General features: G+C 44.7%; 1 protein-coding gene across 1 annotated transcript in view; it reads right to left on the bottom strand.

Moving 5' to 3' along the window:
• Positions 1-10,963: 10,963 nt before the first annotated feature.
• Mrps28 (mitochondrial ribosomal protein S28) overlaps positions 10,964-19,666 on the bottom strand; it is a 120,978-nt gene continuing 112,275 nt past the window's right edge. Inside the window, exon 3 of the mRNA XM_036177701.1 lies at positions 10,964-11,250. Within this exon, the coding sequence (XP_036033594.1) occupies positions 11,082-11,250 (169 nt within the window). The 3' untranslated portion in view covers positions 10,964-11,081. The remainder of the gene's footprint in view (positions 11,251-19,666) is intronic.

The raw sequence follows: 19,666 nt of genomic DNA, 5'->3' as shown, positions 1-19,666 counted from the left end.
AAACAGGAGAACTGAAGGGTGGTTAAGTCATTTAGAAAATAGGCAAAAAAAACTCCCTCAGGTAGACTGTGCTTGCTAGACCTAACAGAAGCAGCAGACGGGCTGACTGACGTCAGTGTAAGGAAAAGAGCAGATAGCAAGGGAGGCTGGAGGTAAGTAGTGAAAACTTCAAAGACTCCAGTGGTCTGGGCGTCAGAAAGCTGCCAGTAGCTCTCTCTCCCCACCTTAATAGTCCCCGGGAAATCACATCATTATGGAGTTGTTTTCCATAATGGTGGCCCTGAGTCATCAAGGAAGACTTGAGATCCTGTTTAGTATTCGCTAGTTTAAAAAGCAGGAAATGTTCTGGGGCCAAGAGACTGAATAATGCGTTTTAGAGTTTTATAGGCAAGATTTGGTTGAGTGCACATTTTACATATTCCCTGGACACTGTGAGATCTCTAATTAATCAGAGGTTTGCAGTGGTTTTGGTCCATAAAATAATCTTCTAAATTTTTTCTTAAATGTTAATATGCCATAATAAGATAGTTAGTCAGAGCTATATTCTCCAGCCATCCCCAGGACTATTTTATAGCAACACTATCCTGCTCTGGGAAAAACAGTTTATGTATGTAGCATTCCTGGAGATGGGGTGAGGCTGGCAAGGAAGACAGGGAGCAGCAGAGACAGCGAGAGGACTAGCTGCGGGTCCGGCAGTCTGTGGTGTCAGGCAGAGGCAGGACCCTGTCACAAAGCTGAAAGAATGTGAGGAAAGGCCTCCCACGCTTTTCTTCAAGCAAATGGAAGGTCACAGGAGTTTGTCTAATAGGCATGCCACTTTTAGGCCTTAGGAAAGGGCCACTGCACTTCGTGAGGAAAATTTTGGTAGTAGACTGGAGGTCAGCTTGACAGACAGGCCCTGCACAGGAAGGAGAGAGCACGCACCTGATTTTGTCAGGGCCTCACTGTGCCCAGCCCTGGCCTGCAGCTCTGAGGTACACTGCGAGTTTTGTCTGGAGGGCATGCTGAAAGCAGAAGCTAGCCTCTGTCCTGGAACCAGAGGAAGGAAGACATTCAAAGTACCCCGAGTGCCCTACAGGGCCGAGCTGAACTGCAGGTGAGCTGTCTTTCCTATAAGGACCGAGGGGAGTCCAGCACATTCCACAGCTTCCCAAGCAGCTACCCTTGCCCAATAACTTCCTGTCCCTCTGCAGTCTTAGAGAAAATTCCAGTTAGCTCTGTTCAAGTGAACTCACCTCACACGAGGAAAGCTTTAACTCTGCGTTTCCAGAGGTCTTTCTAGTCAGGTTCCCGTCTGCTTTTCATGAAATAGTGTCTTTTCTGGTTTTTCTAGTTCTTACCCCACACATATCAAGTGACATCTAAATCAGATTATGTGGAGGCTGATGATAACATCCACTTGGATGTTGTTTGGGAGTTTTTCTGGTCCATTAATCTATTGTAAAATTTGGTAACACCTGCACCAGGGGGCGAATGGGAAACAGAGGTCCTAACTAAGACTGAAGTGAATAATGCAGCATAAAAATCCATTTTTAAACACAATTATAGGCATGGGATCACCAAACTGGCATCCATTTTGTAGTCCTCGTTTAGAAATCTACTGGAACACCGGGCATCTTGACATACACCAGAGTCTGGTAGTGGCATGACTCCACACCATTCTTTCCAACCAGTGAGGCTTGTAACATTTTCCCATAATCCTTGTGCTGGCCTCACTCCTTTCGGTATGGTTTTGGGAGCTGGGTCATTATCTTCATCTGGCTTCTGTGGTATTTACTGCATTTAAAATGAAAGCTTCTGCTCTAAAATGTTGTCTGGGAAAAACACAGTATCCTGCTTTCCTTCATTCATGTGCACTAATTATTGCCATCATAGTCTCCTGTGCATTTTCCCAAACCATAATGATTTGAGACTTAGAGAGTTTGGTAAAACAGGGGGATGGTGTTTTCTTAATTCTCAAGCAGGCAATTTTGTGAAGGACATGGTAATAATCTGAGCCACTTTTGGTTTCTGATTATTTCATCTCTTCCCAGGATGATTTGGGGGTCCATACAAACTTTTCACCTGAAAACGAACATCTGATCTTCAAAATCCCACTTTCTGTCCCCACAGGCAGACAGCACAGGCTCCAGGGCTTTCGCTGAGGCACATTCCTTCGTACTTTTTTTTAATCCCATCTCCTTGGGGTCAGAGCATCTCTAAGTCCTTTGTAATTAGTTTAAAAAGAAACATGGGGGAGAAGTTATAGTCTTTCCAAATAAACTACACATTTCCCTTGAGGATTGTATCCTAAATTGTATATTTATTTTAAGAAAGCCCAAATGATATGAATATAAGAAATGCAATACTGGGTCAACCCAATGGCCTAACCAGCCTGTGGTTTCAAAGTTTCACAGTGCTCTATTAATGTGGGCTTCACAGTTATGGGATGTACATCAAACTCCCTGGTTTCCTTTAATACTCAAATCTGGATCTGCTATTCACAGACTCATCCCCCTCTTTCCTAAACCCACTTGTATTGTTAGCTGCACATGGTGAACATGCTTGCCTTCCTATCATGAGACTACAGTAACTGCGCCCCACAGGGGAATGAAGAATCCGGATGGACAATCCAATCACCAGGGTTGTCCTCTTGTTCACAGCCGTTCTCATCTGGCCCCATTCTGCAACCTCTCCTCCCAAAGCCCCATCTAATCATGGTGCCCACTAAAAACTGGTTCTTGTGATGTACATCAGGCCCAGATTTAAACACCAATGAACAGAATAGAAAATTATCTGCCTGGCATACACAGCTTCTATGGTGGTCCTCACGGTCCTCATGTCCTGAACTTTGTAGCTTTGTTCCTAGAATAATTTGCTGTCACCCATCAGAGAACAAGACAGAGGGAGATCTCATCAGTGAGAAGGTTGCATAAAGTGGCACAGTCAGTGCCATCTGTCTGTCTGTGTGCTTCCGTCCTTTCCTTTCTCTTCCCCCACTCTGAAGAATGGCCCATGTTTTGATGGGGTTTATGGGAAAAGAACAGAAGGGTAACTTCCAGTGAAGAGCCATGGAGAAACTGAAACTCTCCTTCTAAAGTCCTTAGGGAATGAAACCTGCCAGTTTCCAAGTGGGGCTCGGGAAGGGAGCTTTCCCTGGTGACAGATACTGAATCAGAATGACATGATGAATGTGTTTTTAAACTGCTAAGATGTATGACTTAGGATTGAAAATCAACACCAGATAGTACTTCTATAGAAGAGACACAAGACGATTAGAACAGATGCTCCCATTTAAAAAGGTTAGCCACAGCAGCTCCTACTCCTATCACCACCGACAACGATGCTACAATTCCACCAGGCAAGCGTGGCGGGGCGGGGATCCCTCTTAGCAGCTTGTCGGGTGCCTCTACCTAAAGTGAAAAGTGAGCGCTGTGAGGCTTGTTGTGTTTGGAACCAGTTCAGTCTCCTTAGTCTATACTGGAAGCATGGCCATCAACATACGTCCTCAGAACCTTAATGGGCTACTCTCTTGTTTTGAATCAACTACAAAAGGCACACCTACTATTCTTTTTGTGCTAAGCTTTTACTTATTTTCTTTCCTTTCTTTTTTTTTGGGGGGGGGGGCTGGTTTTGAGACAGGGTTTCTCTGTGTAGCTTCAGCTGTCCTGGAACTTGCCCTGTAGATCAGGCTAACCTTGAACTCATAGAGATCCTCCTACCTCTGCCTCCCAAGTGCTGGGATTAAAGGTGTGTGCTACCACTGCCCGGCTAATCTTTTATTTCTTGAAGCTTAATTACCTCTAATTGGCCCTTATTCAGGCTTTAGTGCAGAGGTTCTCAACCTGTGCACCTCCTGGGGTCGCATATCAGATGTATATCAGATACTTAAATTATGATTCATAACAGTAGCTACAGTTATGAAGTAGCAGTGAAATAATTTTACAGTTGGGGGTCACCACACCATGAAGAACATGAGGTTAAGAAACACTGCTTTGGTGGAACTTTGTCTAAAGATTTCTGGGAAATCTTCTGTCTAAAATAATCTATGAGAGGCCAAACCTTAGTCCTTCCAGAAGTCTAAACAATAGATGCTCTGGCTATACTCTAGATACTTTTTTTTTTTTTTTTTTTGGAGCTGAGGATCGAACCCAGGGCCTTGCGCTTGCTAGGCAAGCACTCTACCACTGAGCTAATTCCCCAACTCCTGTACTCTAGATACTTTGAAATGACTTAAAATACATTCATTTAATTTGTGTGCCTATATGGGTCTCTCTATGTGAGTATATGGTGCGTGCAAGCATGTGTGCATGGGTAGACGTGCCTGTGTGCACTGACAGAGACCAGGAGAGCAGTTCATGTCCCCCTCTGTCACTTTCAGCCTGTTCCTCTGAGGCAGGGTCTCTCCCTGCCCCTGGGCTTGTGCCTCTCAGCTAGGCTGGAAGTTAGCAAGACCTACCACTTCTACCTCCTTTGAGCATGGGTTACAGGTGTGTGCTGTACATTCAGATTCTTATGTGGATACCAGAATTCAATAGTTTCCCTGAGTTTCTCCATTTCTTGCCATTGTATTGTATTGCTACTTTTTCCCCCAGTCTTTTTTTTCTTTATTAAGAATTTTTCTACTCACTCCACATACTATCCACAGACCCCCCTCCTCCCTCCTCCTACCCCCCAGCCCTCCTTCCCAAGCCACCCCACATCCCCACATCCCCCAAATCGAGGTCTCTCATGGGGAGTCAGCAGAGCCCAGCACACTGAGCCTAGGCAGGTCCAAGCCCCTTCCCACTGCACCAAGGCTGTGCAAGGTGTCACACCACAGGCCCCGGATTCCAGAAGCCTGCCCATAGACCAGGGACAGATCCCAATCACCCTGCCTGGGTGTCCCCCCAGACAGTTCGAGCCAAACAACCGTCTTCCATATCCAGAGGGCCTAATCCAGTCCCATGGGGGCTCCACAGCCACCAGTCCACAGTTCATGGGCTTCCACTAGTGTGGCCGGTCAACTCTGCACATCCTCCCATCATGATCTCGACGTCCCTCACCTGCAGTATCCCTCCTCTCTCTCATCAGTTGGATTCCCAGAACTCAGCCTGGTGCCTGGCCGTGGATCTCTGTATCTGCCTCCATCTGTCACTGGACAAAGGCTCTATGATGATAGCTAGGTTATTCACTAGACTGGTCACCAGACTAGACCGGTCCAGGTACCCTCTGGACCACTGCCAGCAGATCAAGGTGGGGTCAATCTTGTGGATTCCTGAGAGCCTCCCCAGCACCCTGCCTCTTCCTATTCTCATAATGTTCTCAGCTATCATGGTATCTCCCTCCCTGCCCTCCCACTCTGTCCCTGTTCCAGCTTGACCCTCCCATTTCCCTATGTCCTCATCCCCCACTCCTTGCCCTCTGCCACCTCCTCCACACCCAGTCCACTCATGTAGATCTCATCCACGTCTCCTTCACAGGGTCATCCATGTGTCCCTCCTAGGGTCTTTCCCTGTTAGCTAGCCTCTCTGGAGCTGTGGGTTGCAGTCTGGCTATCCCTTCCCTCACATTTAGTATCCACTTATGAGTGAGTACATACTACGTTTGTCCTTCCAGTCTGGGTTACCTCACTCAGGATGATATTTTCGTGTTGCTACTTTTGTGTTACTTTTCTGTTGCTGTGCTAGAACACTGTGACCAAGGTAACACATAGAAGAAAGAGTTTGCGCTTACAGTTTCAGGATGGAAAGTTACGCTTACAGTCCATGGTGATGGAAGAGTCATGGTGACATGCTGTGGATGATTGATTGATAAACAAAACACTGATTGGCCAGTAGCCAGGCAGGAAGTATAGGTGGGACTAGCAGAGAGGGGGAATTGAGAGAACAGGAAGGCGGAGAGAAGAAGACCAGCCTGCCGTCCAGGGAGCATCATGTAAAGGCAGCAGGTAAAGCCACGGAACATGTGGCGACATCTAGCTGAACAGAAATGGGCTGAGTATAAGAGTAAGAGCCAGACAATGGCAGGCCTGAGCAAGTGGCCGAACAGCTTAAATAATATAAGCGTCTGTATGTTTATTTTATAAGTGGGCTACAGGGCTGCCAGGGCTTGGCGGGACCCGGAGAGAAACACTCTAGCTACAGCGACAAGCAGCAGGCACGGGGAGCTGGAAGCTCCTATCCTGAAGCGCCGGCACAGAGCAGAAAGAGCAAACTTGAAGGAGGTGACGATTTTTACTACGAAACCTGCTCCAGGGAGGCTGCAAGACCGAAAGCTCCCGAAACAATGCCACCACCTGCGACCAAGTATGACAACGGCTGAGACTAAGGGGGACATTGCACATTCAAACCATGACAGCCTTATTAAACAATTTACACCTCAAATTCTGTCTCAAAACCTACTGCAGGATTTCTGTTAACTAGTTACCTTCTGTCCTTCAAGCTACTGCAGGTGACGGACAGTTGGCCAAATGTTTTGGTACTGCAGCACATGATTTTCCTCATCTACATTCGGTTTTGGAGTTAATGCTAGTCCTGGGTTTTAGTTTCTGTATCAGTCAGTTTTGGCTCTTCCTGCTTCATAAACCACCACCAAAATGTCAGAGGTTTACATCAATAGGCATCGAACCCTTGAGTGTGTGGACCTGAGGTGGTCCAGTTTCAGGCTGTGCGTGCATGGCTCGACTCTAATCTGAAGGTTTGTACAGAGCAAGGCCAAATTCCAAGTATATCTTAGGTCTGTCTACACTACAGCTACTAACTCCTATTAAAAACAGTAAGTGGCATGGCCTGTCTGGTGTCAAGGGATATATGATGGTTAAATAATTATCCTTTTAGACAATATGTGTTAGGAAGTTTGATTGGAAAAAAAAAAAAAAAAAAACCTCAACAAAACTTGTTTGAGGGTGAACAAAAGGATAAAATTCTAAGTTACCATCGAGACATCTTCTTTTGCTTAAACTAGATCAAAATGTTTGCCCCAAATGACGATGGTTAATGTTGCTATTCAACGTGACTGGATTTGTAATCACTTTGGAGTGGTTCACACTCTGGATGGTTCACCTCTGGATGACTCTTCGGGGGCCTTTCCAATGAGGTTTACCTGAGGAGGTTAGATCCCCCTCCTCCTGAATGTGGGCAGCAGTATCCCACGATTGAAGGCCCATCTGGAAAAGAGGGGATAGAGTGAGGCTGCCGAAGCATCTTTCTCTGCTGCTGACTGCTCACACCACCACCAGCTGCCTCCCTCGCCCACAGCTCCAGCTGCTCTCACAGCCATGCTCTCCCCACACCATACACTGGACCCTCACACGTGTGAGCCACTTCCTGAAGTTGATCAAGTATTTCGTCACAGCAACAAGAAAAATAGCTAAGACATCTCTATAGCCAATAAAACCCATTCACAGGTTCCAGGTGGACAGGAACTGGGGAAGGCGCATTGTTCAACTCAGTTCACCTAGGAAGCCGAGTTTAGATTCACAACTGGCCTTTATTCTAGAAGACCAAGAGATGGGAAAGAGCAGAGAGTGTGCCTTTGGGGAAAGGCTCACAGAGTCTTGATGCAGGACCTGCACCATCTTTTTTTTCCTGGACTCCACTCCACAAGAAAGAGGACTGCTTAGTCAATCCTTGCGGATTCCGGTCCCGGAGCACAGTGAGATACCTGTTTCCGTGCTCTCGGTCCATGCTTTTCCTTCCTGCACATTCCATCCCCGCCTCAGGGGTTTTCTCCTACAATGTGGAGCTGCTTCAGGTGCAGGGAAGCAATGCCAGGACGACCTTCAGGACACACCTGACTTAAACACTGCAGAGTGAGAGCAGGGGACGTGAATGGGACGACGAGGGAAATTGAGAGCCAACAGGCTGGAATTCCCAAGATGGCTGAAAAGTGTGTCATTAAGGGAGCAGGAAGGACAGGTGTGGGAGACCTGAGATTTGTATTTGAGAGTTTAGAAGGGTGTCTAAAGGGTATGCTTTTGGTGGCAGACTGTTTCTGAAGATGGAGATAATGCCATCTAGGTACGCAAGAATGGTGTGTTTGCTCTGCCAACTACAGAATTAAAAGGCCGTGAAGAAGAGTCACTAGCAATCTTGAGGGGTCCCAGCCCAGCCATCAGTGATGCCTGGGAAGTTGTGGTCCCCTTTTGAGGTTTCTAGTCTCATTAACAGAAGCATTTAAGGAGAGAATGAACTCAAACACAAGCTTGAGGACAATTTCTTAGAGTCCGAAAGGAAAATCCCAGGGCAGGCGAGCTGTAAATCTCTCAGGGGAGGAAGAGAACAGAGAACAAAAACCATGTTGCTGCTAAAGATAAAGGGAATGGAGGTCAGCCACGTGAGGCAGGCAGCCTAGAGCAGAACTTCAGAAAAAGCAAGGAAGCCCAATGGTTAAGGAAAGCATACTTCAGCTCTGGCCAGCATCTGAAACAAAAAGACAGAGTTCCACCTTTGGGAGCTGGGCCTCAGGAAGGAGATCTGACCCAGCCACACACAGGGACTACACTAGTGGGACATCATCTTACTGTGAAACCTGCTGGGGTGGTCACCTAGTCCTGTCCCAGGCCTGCCCCACTGGATTAACCCTTAAGGGAGGAGATAAGGACATGTCTACACCAAGAGGTAGAGTCCATTCTCCACAGTGGCCCCATCTCTCATCTCCATGTGAACTGGACCACACCTTTAGTGAGATGTGAGAGGTATAGTTGCCCTCAGGTCACAGTGAGATGTGAGGAATACTGTTGCCCTCTGGTCACAGTGAGATGGTGTTCCCACTTTTTACAACCAGTGGGAAGGTGTGTGCTGTAGAATATTATTTTAAGGTGTGTTACTTTTGTTTATGTTGTGTTTGTTGAATTCTGTGAAGCTGTGTTACTGTGCCTGTCTAACACACCTGACGGTCTAGTAAAGAACTGAACGGCCAATAGCAAGGCAGGAGAAAGGATAGGCAGGGCTGGCAGGCAGAGAGAATATATAGGAGAAATCTGGGAGAAGGAGATAGAGGAGACAGAGAAGGAGGAGGACACCAGGGGCCAGCCACCCAGCTACACAGCAAGTCACAGAGTAAGAGTAAGATTCACTGGGTTGGTGGTGGTGCACGCCTGTAATCCCAGCACTCGGGAGGCAGAGGCAGGTGGATCTCTGTGAGTTTGAGGCCAGCCTGGTCTACAAAGCGAGTTCCAGGACAGGCTCCAAAAGCTACAGAGAAACCCTGTCTCGAAAAACCTAAAACAAAACAAAACAACAAAAAAAAAAAAACCCCTAAGATTCACAGAAGTAAGACAATGGGAGAAACCCAGAGGCAAAAGACAGTTGGGATAAGTTAAGAAAAGCGGGCTAGAAACCAAAACTAGCTAAGGCCAGGCATTTATAACTAAGAAAAACTTCCATGTATGAATTTATTTGGGAGCTGGGTAGCAGGCCCCCCAGAAGAGCAAAAAACAAACAACAGGTGTGAAGCTATGTGATTTCACGGACTAGGGCAGAAAAGGCTCTGCCAGTTTCTTGCACAAAGTCAGCCATCAGGAGATAGTCTATTCCAATTTTATTTGTTAGACTGTGTATGACATTCCGACCAACATGCCAGTTCTAGAATATTCCACCCATCTGGCTCCCCTGGCAAAACACACTTGTTGTTTAGGCTCATTAGACCAATCAGCTTGGCCCCTAGTGGGACTGTAGGCAAGACATTTCTGTTTTCTTGTAGCACTGAGTATAAAACTCAGGGCCTTCTACATGCAAGACAAGTGCTCCATACTGAATTACATCCCTGGATACTACTATAACACAAAGAACTGCCAAAGAAAATGCATACACCTTCATTTTTTGAGACAGGGTCTCACTGTGTAGCTGTGGCTGGCCTGGAACGTGCTATATAGACCAAGCTAGATGTGACTCACATCTATCCCCTGACTCTGCCTTCTGAATGCCGGGATTATAGATGTGTGCTAGCATGGTCCCCAATCCCCTCCCTGCCTTCTTTTATTTTATTTTTTTAAACTTACAGGATAAAATATCTGTAGCTTCCAAGTTTAATCGTTTTATCTCATGAGCTCTGGACCCACTACTAACTGCCGCCAGGACATCTCCATTTAAATGTCCAATAAGTATTTCAACGTGTTCCAAACTGAGTTCTGGACTGTCTTCTCAAACCTCTTTCTCCCTAACTCAGTTAAGGGAGGGTTTGGTTGCAAAAGGCAAGACTCTGGACGCCACCTCCCACTCCATTTCTTATAACCCATATTTACTGTGTAGGAAACCCTGTTGGCGCTGTCTTCAAACTATGCCCAGAATCCAGTGTTTCCCTCCACTGTCCCTACTGCTCTCCCTGGCCTCTTACCTGGAGGATCACTAGTTTTCAGACATGTCTCACTACGGCAACTCTTGCTCCATTTTAGACTACTCAGCCCATCTATCTACTCAAGGGATCCAGCCAGAGGCACAGGCAGGTAACACTCCCTCTTCCAAGAATCCTCCAGCGAGCCTGCCTCTTGATCACAGCAAGCAAGCCTGAAGGACATATGTGCTCTCCTTGCTTCTCTGTAACCGCCTCTCCTCTTCTGACACTCGGCCATGGCGGCTTCTTCCTGGTTCTGAACCGAACGGGCCCAGGCCTGTCTCAGGGGCTTTACCACTAGCCACCACCTCTGCAGGAATATGCTCTCCCAGAGACTCCTGTGGCTTCATTTTTGAGCGACTGTTCTTGTGCTGACCATACCTAAATTTCAACCTGTACTTGGAATCTTGTAGCCAGTCTTTGCTTTGTTTTTGTCCTGAGCATGAACCACTAACACATTTTTCTTATTTACTGTCCACTTTCCACACCAAGGCAAGGCATTTTGTATTGCTTGTTGACTGTTGGTTAGAAACAACCTATCTGTCCAGACAGTATTCAAAGCACTGACTGCATTACAGAATCTTAGGCTTGCTTGTGTAACCCAATCCAACAAAAATGGGTAGAAAAAAGGGGGGTGCAGCCAAAAATAACGAACAGGGAAGAGCTATGATGAGTGTTCATTTATTACAACTTTATTCAATCACTTATTCACAGTTTCCTAATTGCATTCTTGACAGTTATCTGGGCTCAAAACAGAGCCTGTTTTGACTGAACCAAGCAGAACTCATTTACTTGTTGAGCTGTTCCTCTCTTGATTTGGAGTCTCTGCTCTCTTGGAGTCCTAAGAGAACTGCATCAGCCTCTAGTATGGTTGTATCTGTGGTCGCACCCAGGAACCTTGATGTTAGCTCAAGATCCAGGAGTCGCAGCCGGACCCTGGTGCCCCTCTGGTACTTCCTAAATAGTAAGAAAAATATTCATTAATTCTGCAGGTCACACATGAACAGACTGAAAATGAAATACAAATTTTAATTTTCATTTTTATTGGGTCAAGCTTTGAAAGTTCACACTGGTATATAATAATAATTTATTTATTACATATAGCATTCTGTCTGGAAGCATGCTTGCACACCAGAAGAAGGCACCAGATCTCATTACACATGGTTGTGAGCCACCATGTGGTTGCTGGGAATTGAACTCAGGACCTCTGGAAGAGCAGCCAGTGCTCTCTTTTAACCTCTGAGCCATCTCTCCAGCACCCAGAATTTTCAACTTAAAATGACCTTTAAAGATTTTGCTTTCCTTATTTATTTAGTGTGTATATGAATGTGTGCTGTATGGACATGTTCATGCGGATGTACTGATAAACCAGAGTGCTTCCATCTTAGGCTTAGAAGCCATCTTATAGTAAAGAAAAACTATATTCATCCTTGTTTATGATTAAATCTGTTTCTCAAAGATTGGGCTGTACCCCATCTATAACCTGAACTACAAGTGGTTCTACACTGCCTGGTTCAGGAAACAGCAACCATGCCTTTGTTTCAAAAGGTTATAATGACCACCTGGTGTTATGACCACCTTGTTATGACCATCCCGCAACCATTTCTTTGCTTCAGGAGGTTGTTATGACCAACTTGTTATGTTTATGTTCTACTTCTGTAACCCTACATATTTGTCTGCCAAATCTCTCATTTGGAAACCCCCTATTTCCGAATTATGAAAACCCTTATCTCATCCATGTCCAATGCTCATCTCTTGAACCCTACCTTTAAGGGGAGACAGCCTGTGTATAGGAATAAAAAAAAAAAAAAGCCCACTTTAGTTAATTACTTGCTTTAGTTAATTTGGGCATGATTTGATTCAGTGGTCTTTCTCCTGTGGGATTAACAATATGTATGCATGTGTGCAGGTACACACACACACACACACACACACACACACACACACGTATGTGTACATTGCCTACAGAGGCCAAAGGTCAATGTCAGATATCTTTCCTCGGTCATTGTCAACCTTACTTTCTGAGGCCGGGTCCCTTACGGAACCTGAGGCTCATCAATAGGCCAGGCTGGCGGGAAAATGAGTTTCGGGGCTGCCACACTCAGTTTTCATGATGGCAGACTTTACCAAGTCTTCCTTCCAGCTCTCTACGTCATACTGCTTTCCTAGACAAGGCATCAGTAGTCAAGGTTGGTCCTGATACTCTTACCATCACTTCCAAGTGCTCAGATTACAGGCCTGCAACACCACACTCCGCTATTTAAATGTTTTATACTATAATAAAACATACTCGATACTGAAGTTCAAACAAGTCAGTTCTTAAAACTATCATTTATTTTAAAGCCAAAGTATCAAGGAGGAAAAACTCAGATCCACATTTTCCTCCTAAATTTAAATGTTTCAAATAAAGCACATTTTTACAAAAGTAACATGGATAAAATTCCAAGTGCAAAGTACTTGACATCTGGGACAGACTGTACAGTACTAAAATATAAAAACAGTTGGGTGAACCTTAAGGACATCATGTGATAAGGAATAAGCCAGGAAGAAGTCACTGCATAGTCTCATTTACATGCAGACCAGAAAAGGCTGAGCTCATAGAAGTGGAAGGGGAATGGGGGTGGCCAGAGGTGGGGTTCCTGTGGGGTTCAGGGAGCTGTCATTCAGAGAACAAAGCTGCAGTTTCACAGCAGGAATAAGTTCAGAAGAGCACAGTGACTACATCAGTGATGTTTCTGTGCAGGAGAACAGGGAGAGGAGGTTGGGAGTGTTAACACCACAGGATGAGTAAGTCTATGAGCGTACATGAATGAACCCGTTCAGCCACTCCACAGGAAATCACTCCAAGCATCATAGTATAAAGTGTAACAGCACATGCCTTCACATCAGAACTCAGGAGTACTGAGAGTTCAAAACCAGCATGGGCTGCACTGTGAGGTCCAGATCCGCTTAGGCTAAAGAATGAGACCCTTACTCAAAAAACAAACAACTAACAAGAACAATCACCAATCAGCCAAAAAGCAATCATTTAATTTTTGTTAATTAGAACCATTAATGAACTAAGAAAAAAAGTCAAACCGGGTATCATATATAATAACGACTTGGGTGATACAATATTGACAACATAATACTATACAATATTGAACTATTGTATTTCATATAGCATCATATGCAAACCAGTAGTCATCTGCCTTTTTTCCTTGACTACTATTTTTTTCTTTTTCTATTGGTGGTACATTAGGTTCTAGAAAACTTTTTTTTAATATTTATTTTTATTATTTTTGATTTGTGTATGTGTGTGTGGTTGTGTTCATGTGTGTGCAGGTGCTCCCCTGGAGCTGGACTTACACGCAGTTGTGAGCCGCCCAGTGTGAGTGCTGGGAGTCAGACTCAGGTCATCTGCAAGAGCAGCACACACTCTAACAGCTGAGCCAGCTCTCCAGCTCTGGAAACCATAAATCTTTAAAGAATGAGATACTTCAATACCATAAGTTATTGGTTTATTTACTTATTTATGGAGTTCTGGGCACACTACTAGCACCTTCCATATCGTGTTTATTATTTGATTTTTAAGTTAAATTTGTTTTATATAAACAGAAAATTTAAAAAGTGTTTTCAGAACATTCACTGGAAAATAACTTTGGTAAACCATATGACTACTCTCCCCAGTGTCTGCTCACACATTCTGAAGGTTTACAAATGGCCACCAAGTAAACAATATACCTACTCTCCCTGTTGCCTGATTACATTCTGAAAAGTTATGAATGGCCGCCAAGTAAACACTTGGGCTCTTTAGCTTTTCTGAAGTTAATTTTTTTCTTTCAGATAACAAAAGTGAATGGTTTTTGATAAAACTTAAAAACAAGAAGTCAGTCATATTTTCTAGCCTCCCCTCGTGTCTGAGATGTAAGATTTTAGTCTGTTTTTGTTTAAACAAATTAATTAGGTATCAAGACTATTAAGGCACAGCTTTAACTACTCAGCAAACAGCAGTTACCACACATGCTACCTATGAGGCACTCATTGGGAATTAAGGTTAGTTCAGAGCATGGTAAGTGAACACTTCATGTCTACAAGGAGCTGCAACTTGTGTTCGGGTAAATCCATTAGTTCTGCACTGTTGGTTATGGCTCTAGTTGGTGGCATGAACCTGCAAGAGCTGGGCCTTAAATTGAAGTCTCATGCAAAAGCCAACTTTATTCAGAGCACCAGACAATTTATACTCTGAGGGTTAAGAAGAATCACCAAGAGTAAGGTGTTCAATCATAAGGACAAGCCACGCGTGGCACGAACAGCTTTTTCCATAGAGGCAGTTGAATAACAACAGCCGCAGTCAACTCAATCCTATCTGCTACACCTGGGAGGAGCATGAAAGTATATTCCAAGAACAATTCTGTCTTTGCAGGAACTGAGGTCCAAGACGCTTGGCTTGTTGTCTTGGAGTTTTCTCACAAGCTCTCAGAAGTCCCCTGCACGGCTCCATCCTTGGACTGTGTCCCAACACACTGTCGGTGATCTGTTCAGTCAGCTTTTGTTCATATGACCCTCTTTGCCTCTTTCTTATAACAGCCAACTAGTTACTGGGTTTTGTTGATTTTTTAACACACACTTCTTGTCTTAGCCCCTCAGGTGTCATTGTGTCTAGACATGAGGGCCAGCCATGACCCTCCGGGAGCTCGGTCTCAGGGTGCACTCTACACCTTATGGATCCTTAGCACTGCTTGGCCTTTCTTCTAACCCATATTGATCCTTTAGTATCCAGGTGGAACAAATGTAGCTCCTTCTCATTTTCCTCTCAGAACAGAGTCCAGTGTTAGAATTCTCATGAAAGAGAGGGCTTTGCAGTCACAGACATGGGTGCAGATCTGGGTTCTGCTGAGTAAGAGCTTGGGTGAGCTGCTTTCTCTGACCCAGTTTCCATACCTATGTCACAGATATTGCAATTATTTTGAAAGTTTGCTGAAGATTGAACTGGATGACATGATGTAATACAATAAAGTATAATATGTATCAGCACAGGGGCTGCATAGGGTGGTACACGGTTTTAATCCCAGCATTCGGGAGGTAGAGAAAGATGTCTATGAGTTTGAGGTCAGTCTGGTCTACACAACAAGTTCTAGGCTAGCCCAGTCTACATAGTGAGAATTTACCTCAAGAAACCAAACTAAGCTGGGTGTAGTAAAGCCCATGCCTTCAGGAGACAGAGGCAGGCACATCTCTGTTAGTTTCAGGCCAAGCAGTGAGTTCCAGAACATCCAAACCTACACAGTGAGACCCTGTCTCAAACAAACAAACAAACAAACAAAAAACACAAACAAAAATGAAAAAGTTAAGAGAGAGAGAGAGAAAGAGGGGGGGGAGGGAGGGAGGGAGGGAGGGAGGGAGGAAGGAAGGAAGGAAGGAAGGAAGGAAGGAAGGAAGGAAGGAACCAAACTAACAAAACAAAATACAAGAATCCAGCACAGGAAATGTGTTAGTGCCCTTCCTTCCCTTGTACTGGCTACAATGGCTTCTACGGAAATGCCTGATTCATCCGGAGACACATGCTATCTACCCAGGATCTGACCTGTGTTGCATTATCTCTGGATGCAGCAAGTATTCGACTCCTGGGACCTGAAAATGTAGCTCAGTTGGTAGAGTGCTCACCTAGCATACATAAAGTTCTGAGTTTTGATTCTCAATATTGATAAACTGAGCATGGTGATGCACAACTATAATTCCAGCAACCTGGGAGGCAGAGGGATCAGTGGTTCAAGGTAACCCTCAGCTACACAGCAAGTTCAATAACTGTCTCAAAGAAAAATACTTAACGGTGGTAGCAAATTTGCATGCCACTTGATAATAAAAGTCACAAGTCACTAATGATCTAGAATCTGTTTTCTTGAACTTGGCAGTGTGTGGACTGGTACACTTGATCTGTCTAGACTTAGCTTCCTGTACGACCTAATACATCATGGGGCTAACGGATGGATGACATTGTTTTTCCTTTCCCATTCATACCTCTTTACTTATTTTTAAGAGCATTACTCACTGGTAAGCCATAAACTAAGCATGTGGTAGTACGGACAGTGATTTTTGTTTTTAACAGAAAAATTTGAGTGTGTCACACAGATCTGAGAAGAGAGCTCTACCCACACCAACACTGAGAAGGCAGCTGAACAAGAGGAGATCCATATTCAGCTCTCCATGTCTGTGGTTCTGTGCCATTTAAGTTGACAATCCCCAGCAGAAAATTCACACAAAAGTTCCTAGAGGGCTGAAAAATCTATGGAGGGCAAAACTTTCCCCATTTTAGATGCAGTAAGCTTTAAAAATATTTACAGTTTTTATTTTGTCTTAATACATTATGTAAATTCTATAAATTATCCCAGGGAGCCAGTGAAGGAAAGAGAAACAAACCAGAGACCTTTATGTATGCTGAATGACAATCATCTGATGATGTGCCAGGTGTGGTGTGCACAGCTGGAATCCTACGCTGGGTGGGTGGAGGCAGTGGACCAGAAGTTTAAGACCAGCCTGGACTACATGAGACCTTGTCTCAGAAAATAAAGTCTGAGCATTCTAATGACACAAACAGTAAAGAAAATGATATAATAATATATTCTATGCATTAAACAAAACACAAAACCGTCTAGAATAGCTCTGACTTCTGCTTTCTGGAAGTAGCTGTTTCCACAATTAAGGAACTTCTTTATTTTCACGTTGTATTATAGTTATTTCTACACGAACATTATTGTCCCTGTTAGCCACAGCTTCCTTAATGAGCAGGGGTTGAATCTGTCAGGTGGCCCTCACGATGCCTGAGGAATGATTTCACTTCCTGCAGTCTCTTAAAGGGTGCTTTTTATACACCGACCTCGATGTTTTGGAAGAATTGGGGCTTGTTGAACATGTAAATTCACAGGCAAAACCTGAGAGAGATCTGGCAAATTTGAGGTGGGACTTGGCAATCTTCTTTTCAAAAAGTTCCGTGGTGATTTCTGACCACCACCCCCCCCCGCCCCGCCCCAGAAAACCTAACCTAGAATGACCTTTGTTGTGTATAATCAGGTGCAGAACAATACAGTCTCCACAAACCCAAAGGGCTGGTAAACAAGAGCAGTAGACACAACTTTACTGTGCCCCAGAAGAGCCTTCAAGTGTGCGGGGACCTTCTGTAAGCGGAAAGGGCACGTGTGAGGGAGAAGGGAAGCTAAAGGTGTCTCTGTCAGAGGGAGTATAGCAGCGTCTCCCATGCACTCCATCCCTTTTGGGAACCCCAGGACATGAACAGAGTTGCACAATCACTAGGCTCTAAAGCCATACAAAGAATGGGAGCCTTAAACTTTGGGATACTTTACTAAGGAGAAAGACGTCAACTAATGATGCATTTCTGAGCACTCCAATGTAATCTGAGGTGAGCCTTCAGTGCTTTGGTTTCAGAGTCGCCCCTCCTCCTTAGCTGTCTCATTTACGCCCCCACTGTCCCGCATAAGGAGATTTAAAATGACTGCGCCGTAAAGCCTCCCAGACTATATGTGCTTTATCCATGACGTAAAGCCTCCCGTCACTGTCACTGTCCTCGGGAGCCAGGTGACTAGGGATGGCAGCCCACTCCAGGGCTCCTGTGCAGTCTGAGTCAGTGCTTCAGCTCAGTTCAATGTCCTCATCATGACATGAGGATGAGGAGTACACCTGTCTCCCAGAGTTCCTGTGAACATAAACTGGATACTCATGTACTAAGTGCTTAGAAGGGACCACCACCACCACCACCACCACCACCACCACCACCACTTACCAAAGATCTGATTCTCTACTGAAAGAATCAAAGACTATGACCCCAGGTGTAAGAGCCCAGTTTATAACTAAATCAATAAAGAATTTTTAAGGAAAGGAATTTAGGAATTCAATAATTTGCTTAGATTTAAATCTTATTTATGTTAATGGTATAAACATTCCCTCTTACAATATAACCATGTTAGGGGATTAGCCAACCAATTTCGGATTGGATTTAGGACTACTCCAGAGGAGGAAACATATACCTGGTGCTGTAAATCTGCGCAAGAACCATGGTTGTGAAAGCTTGTCAGCCTCAAGGTGAAACTACTACTATCATTTTACTAAACGGACATTAGACTATCCTCTAAATTCCTATCTCTATGCCATAGACTAGTGCAGCTACCAGATCTCACCAGAGAATTAGTCAGTTTGGAACGCTCAGACACAAGAGGGGTCTCAATGTCACACTTCTCTGGCCACAGCTCAGGGGCCAGTTTTGTAGATGAACAGAATGACTGTAAGAGCCAAGACAGTGGGAAGGACCGGAGTGAAACGGTGTCTTTTGGATATGACGGTGCCACAGTACTCATGGATTCACAGCAGCTATGGCTGCCCACAAGATCAAGCCAGTCAATATTCTAGCATGGAGTGGAGACAGAAATACAGGGTAGGGGGTGATAAAGAGGGAGAAGTGTGAGAAACAGGGTTTTTATTTGTTTAATATTAAAGGGAGTCAGCATAACAAGGACTCCTATTTTCATTTTAATATTTTTATTTTTATTTATTTATTTTTTAAAATGCCGAATGCCGTTTATTGAAGGAGGGAGGAGGCCTTAAATACAGGCTTACAGCACAATGGGAGAACCCCAGAGGGCAGAAGTTCACTACCCACGTTTTACAATCTTGCATCTAAGCTGTTAACGCCCAATGCAGGATACACAGACAAGAAACTTCCCTAACATAAGGATTCTTATTTTCTGAACCTTTTTTTCCCTGATGTGAGGTCTTTCTGTGTGCTGTGAACATATGTTGTTCCCATTGGTTAATAAATAAGCTGCTTTGGCCTATGGCAAGGCAGCTTAAAGGCAGGTGGGAAATCCAAGCAGAGATACAGGAAAGAGAAAGAGTTGGGAAAGACGCCAACCTGCCACCCAAGGAGCAACAAGATGCCAGTAGACCAGTAATGCCATGCCCACGTGGCAACATACAGAATAATAGAAATGGGTTGAGTTAAGTTCTAAAAGCTAGCTAATAAGTCTGATCCATAGGCCATACAGTTTGTAAATAATATAAGCCTCTGTGTGTTTACTTGGGACCAAGTGGCTACGGGATGTGGGTGGGAGAGATTCATCCTGACCACGGGGCCAGGCAGGACCAGAGAAATTTCCGGCTTCAGTTCCCCTTTGTACAAATTACCCAACTGCATGAGACTGAAGTCAACCTTGCACCAGAGGGATGAAATGCAGTCTCCACCTATGTCAGAGGTAAAAGAGACCGCCATCTTGTACCCTTTCTGCAAAAAGAGCTGCCCCGCCGAGCCACCTCTGCTTTGTCTGTGTGTTCCTTTGTGTGACGCTATGGTTATTCACTGTTTGTTTCCAACATGGGAGAATTG

This window comes from Onychomys torridus, chromosome 2, assembly GCF_903995425.1.
Source record: "Onychomys torridus chromosome 2, mOncTor1.1, whole genome shotgun sequence".
In the NCBI taxonomy this organism is placed as follows: Eukaryota; Metazoa; Chordata; class Mammalia; order Rodentia; family Cricetidae; genus Onychomys; species Onychomys torridus.
The sequence above is the reverse complement of the archived record's forward strand: the minus strand, read 5'-3'. Positions and strand labels throughout refer to the sequence as shown.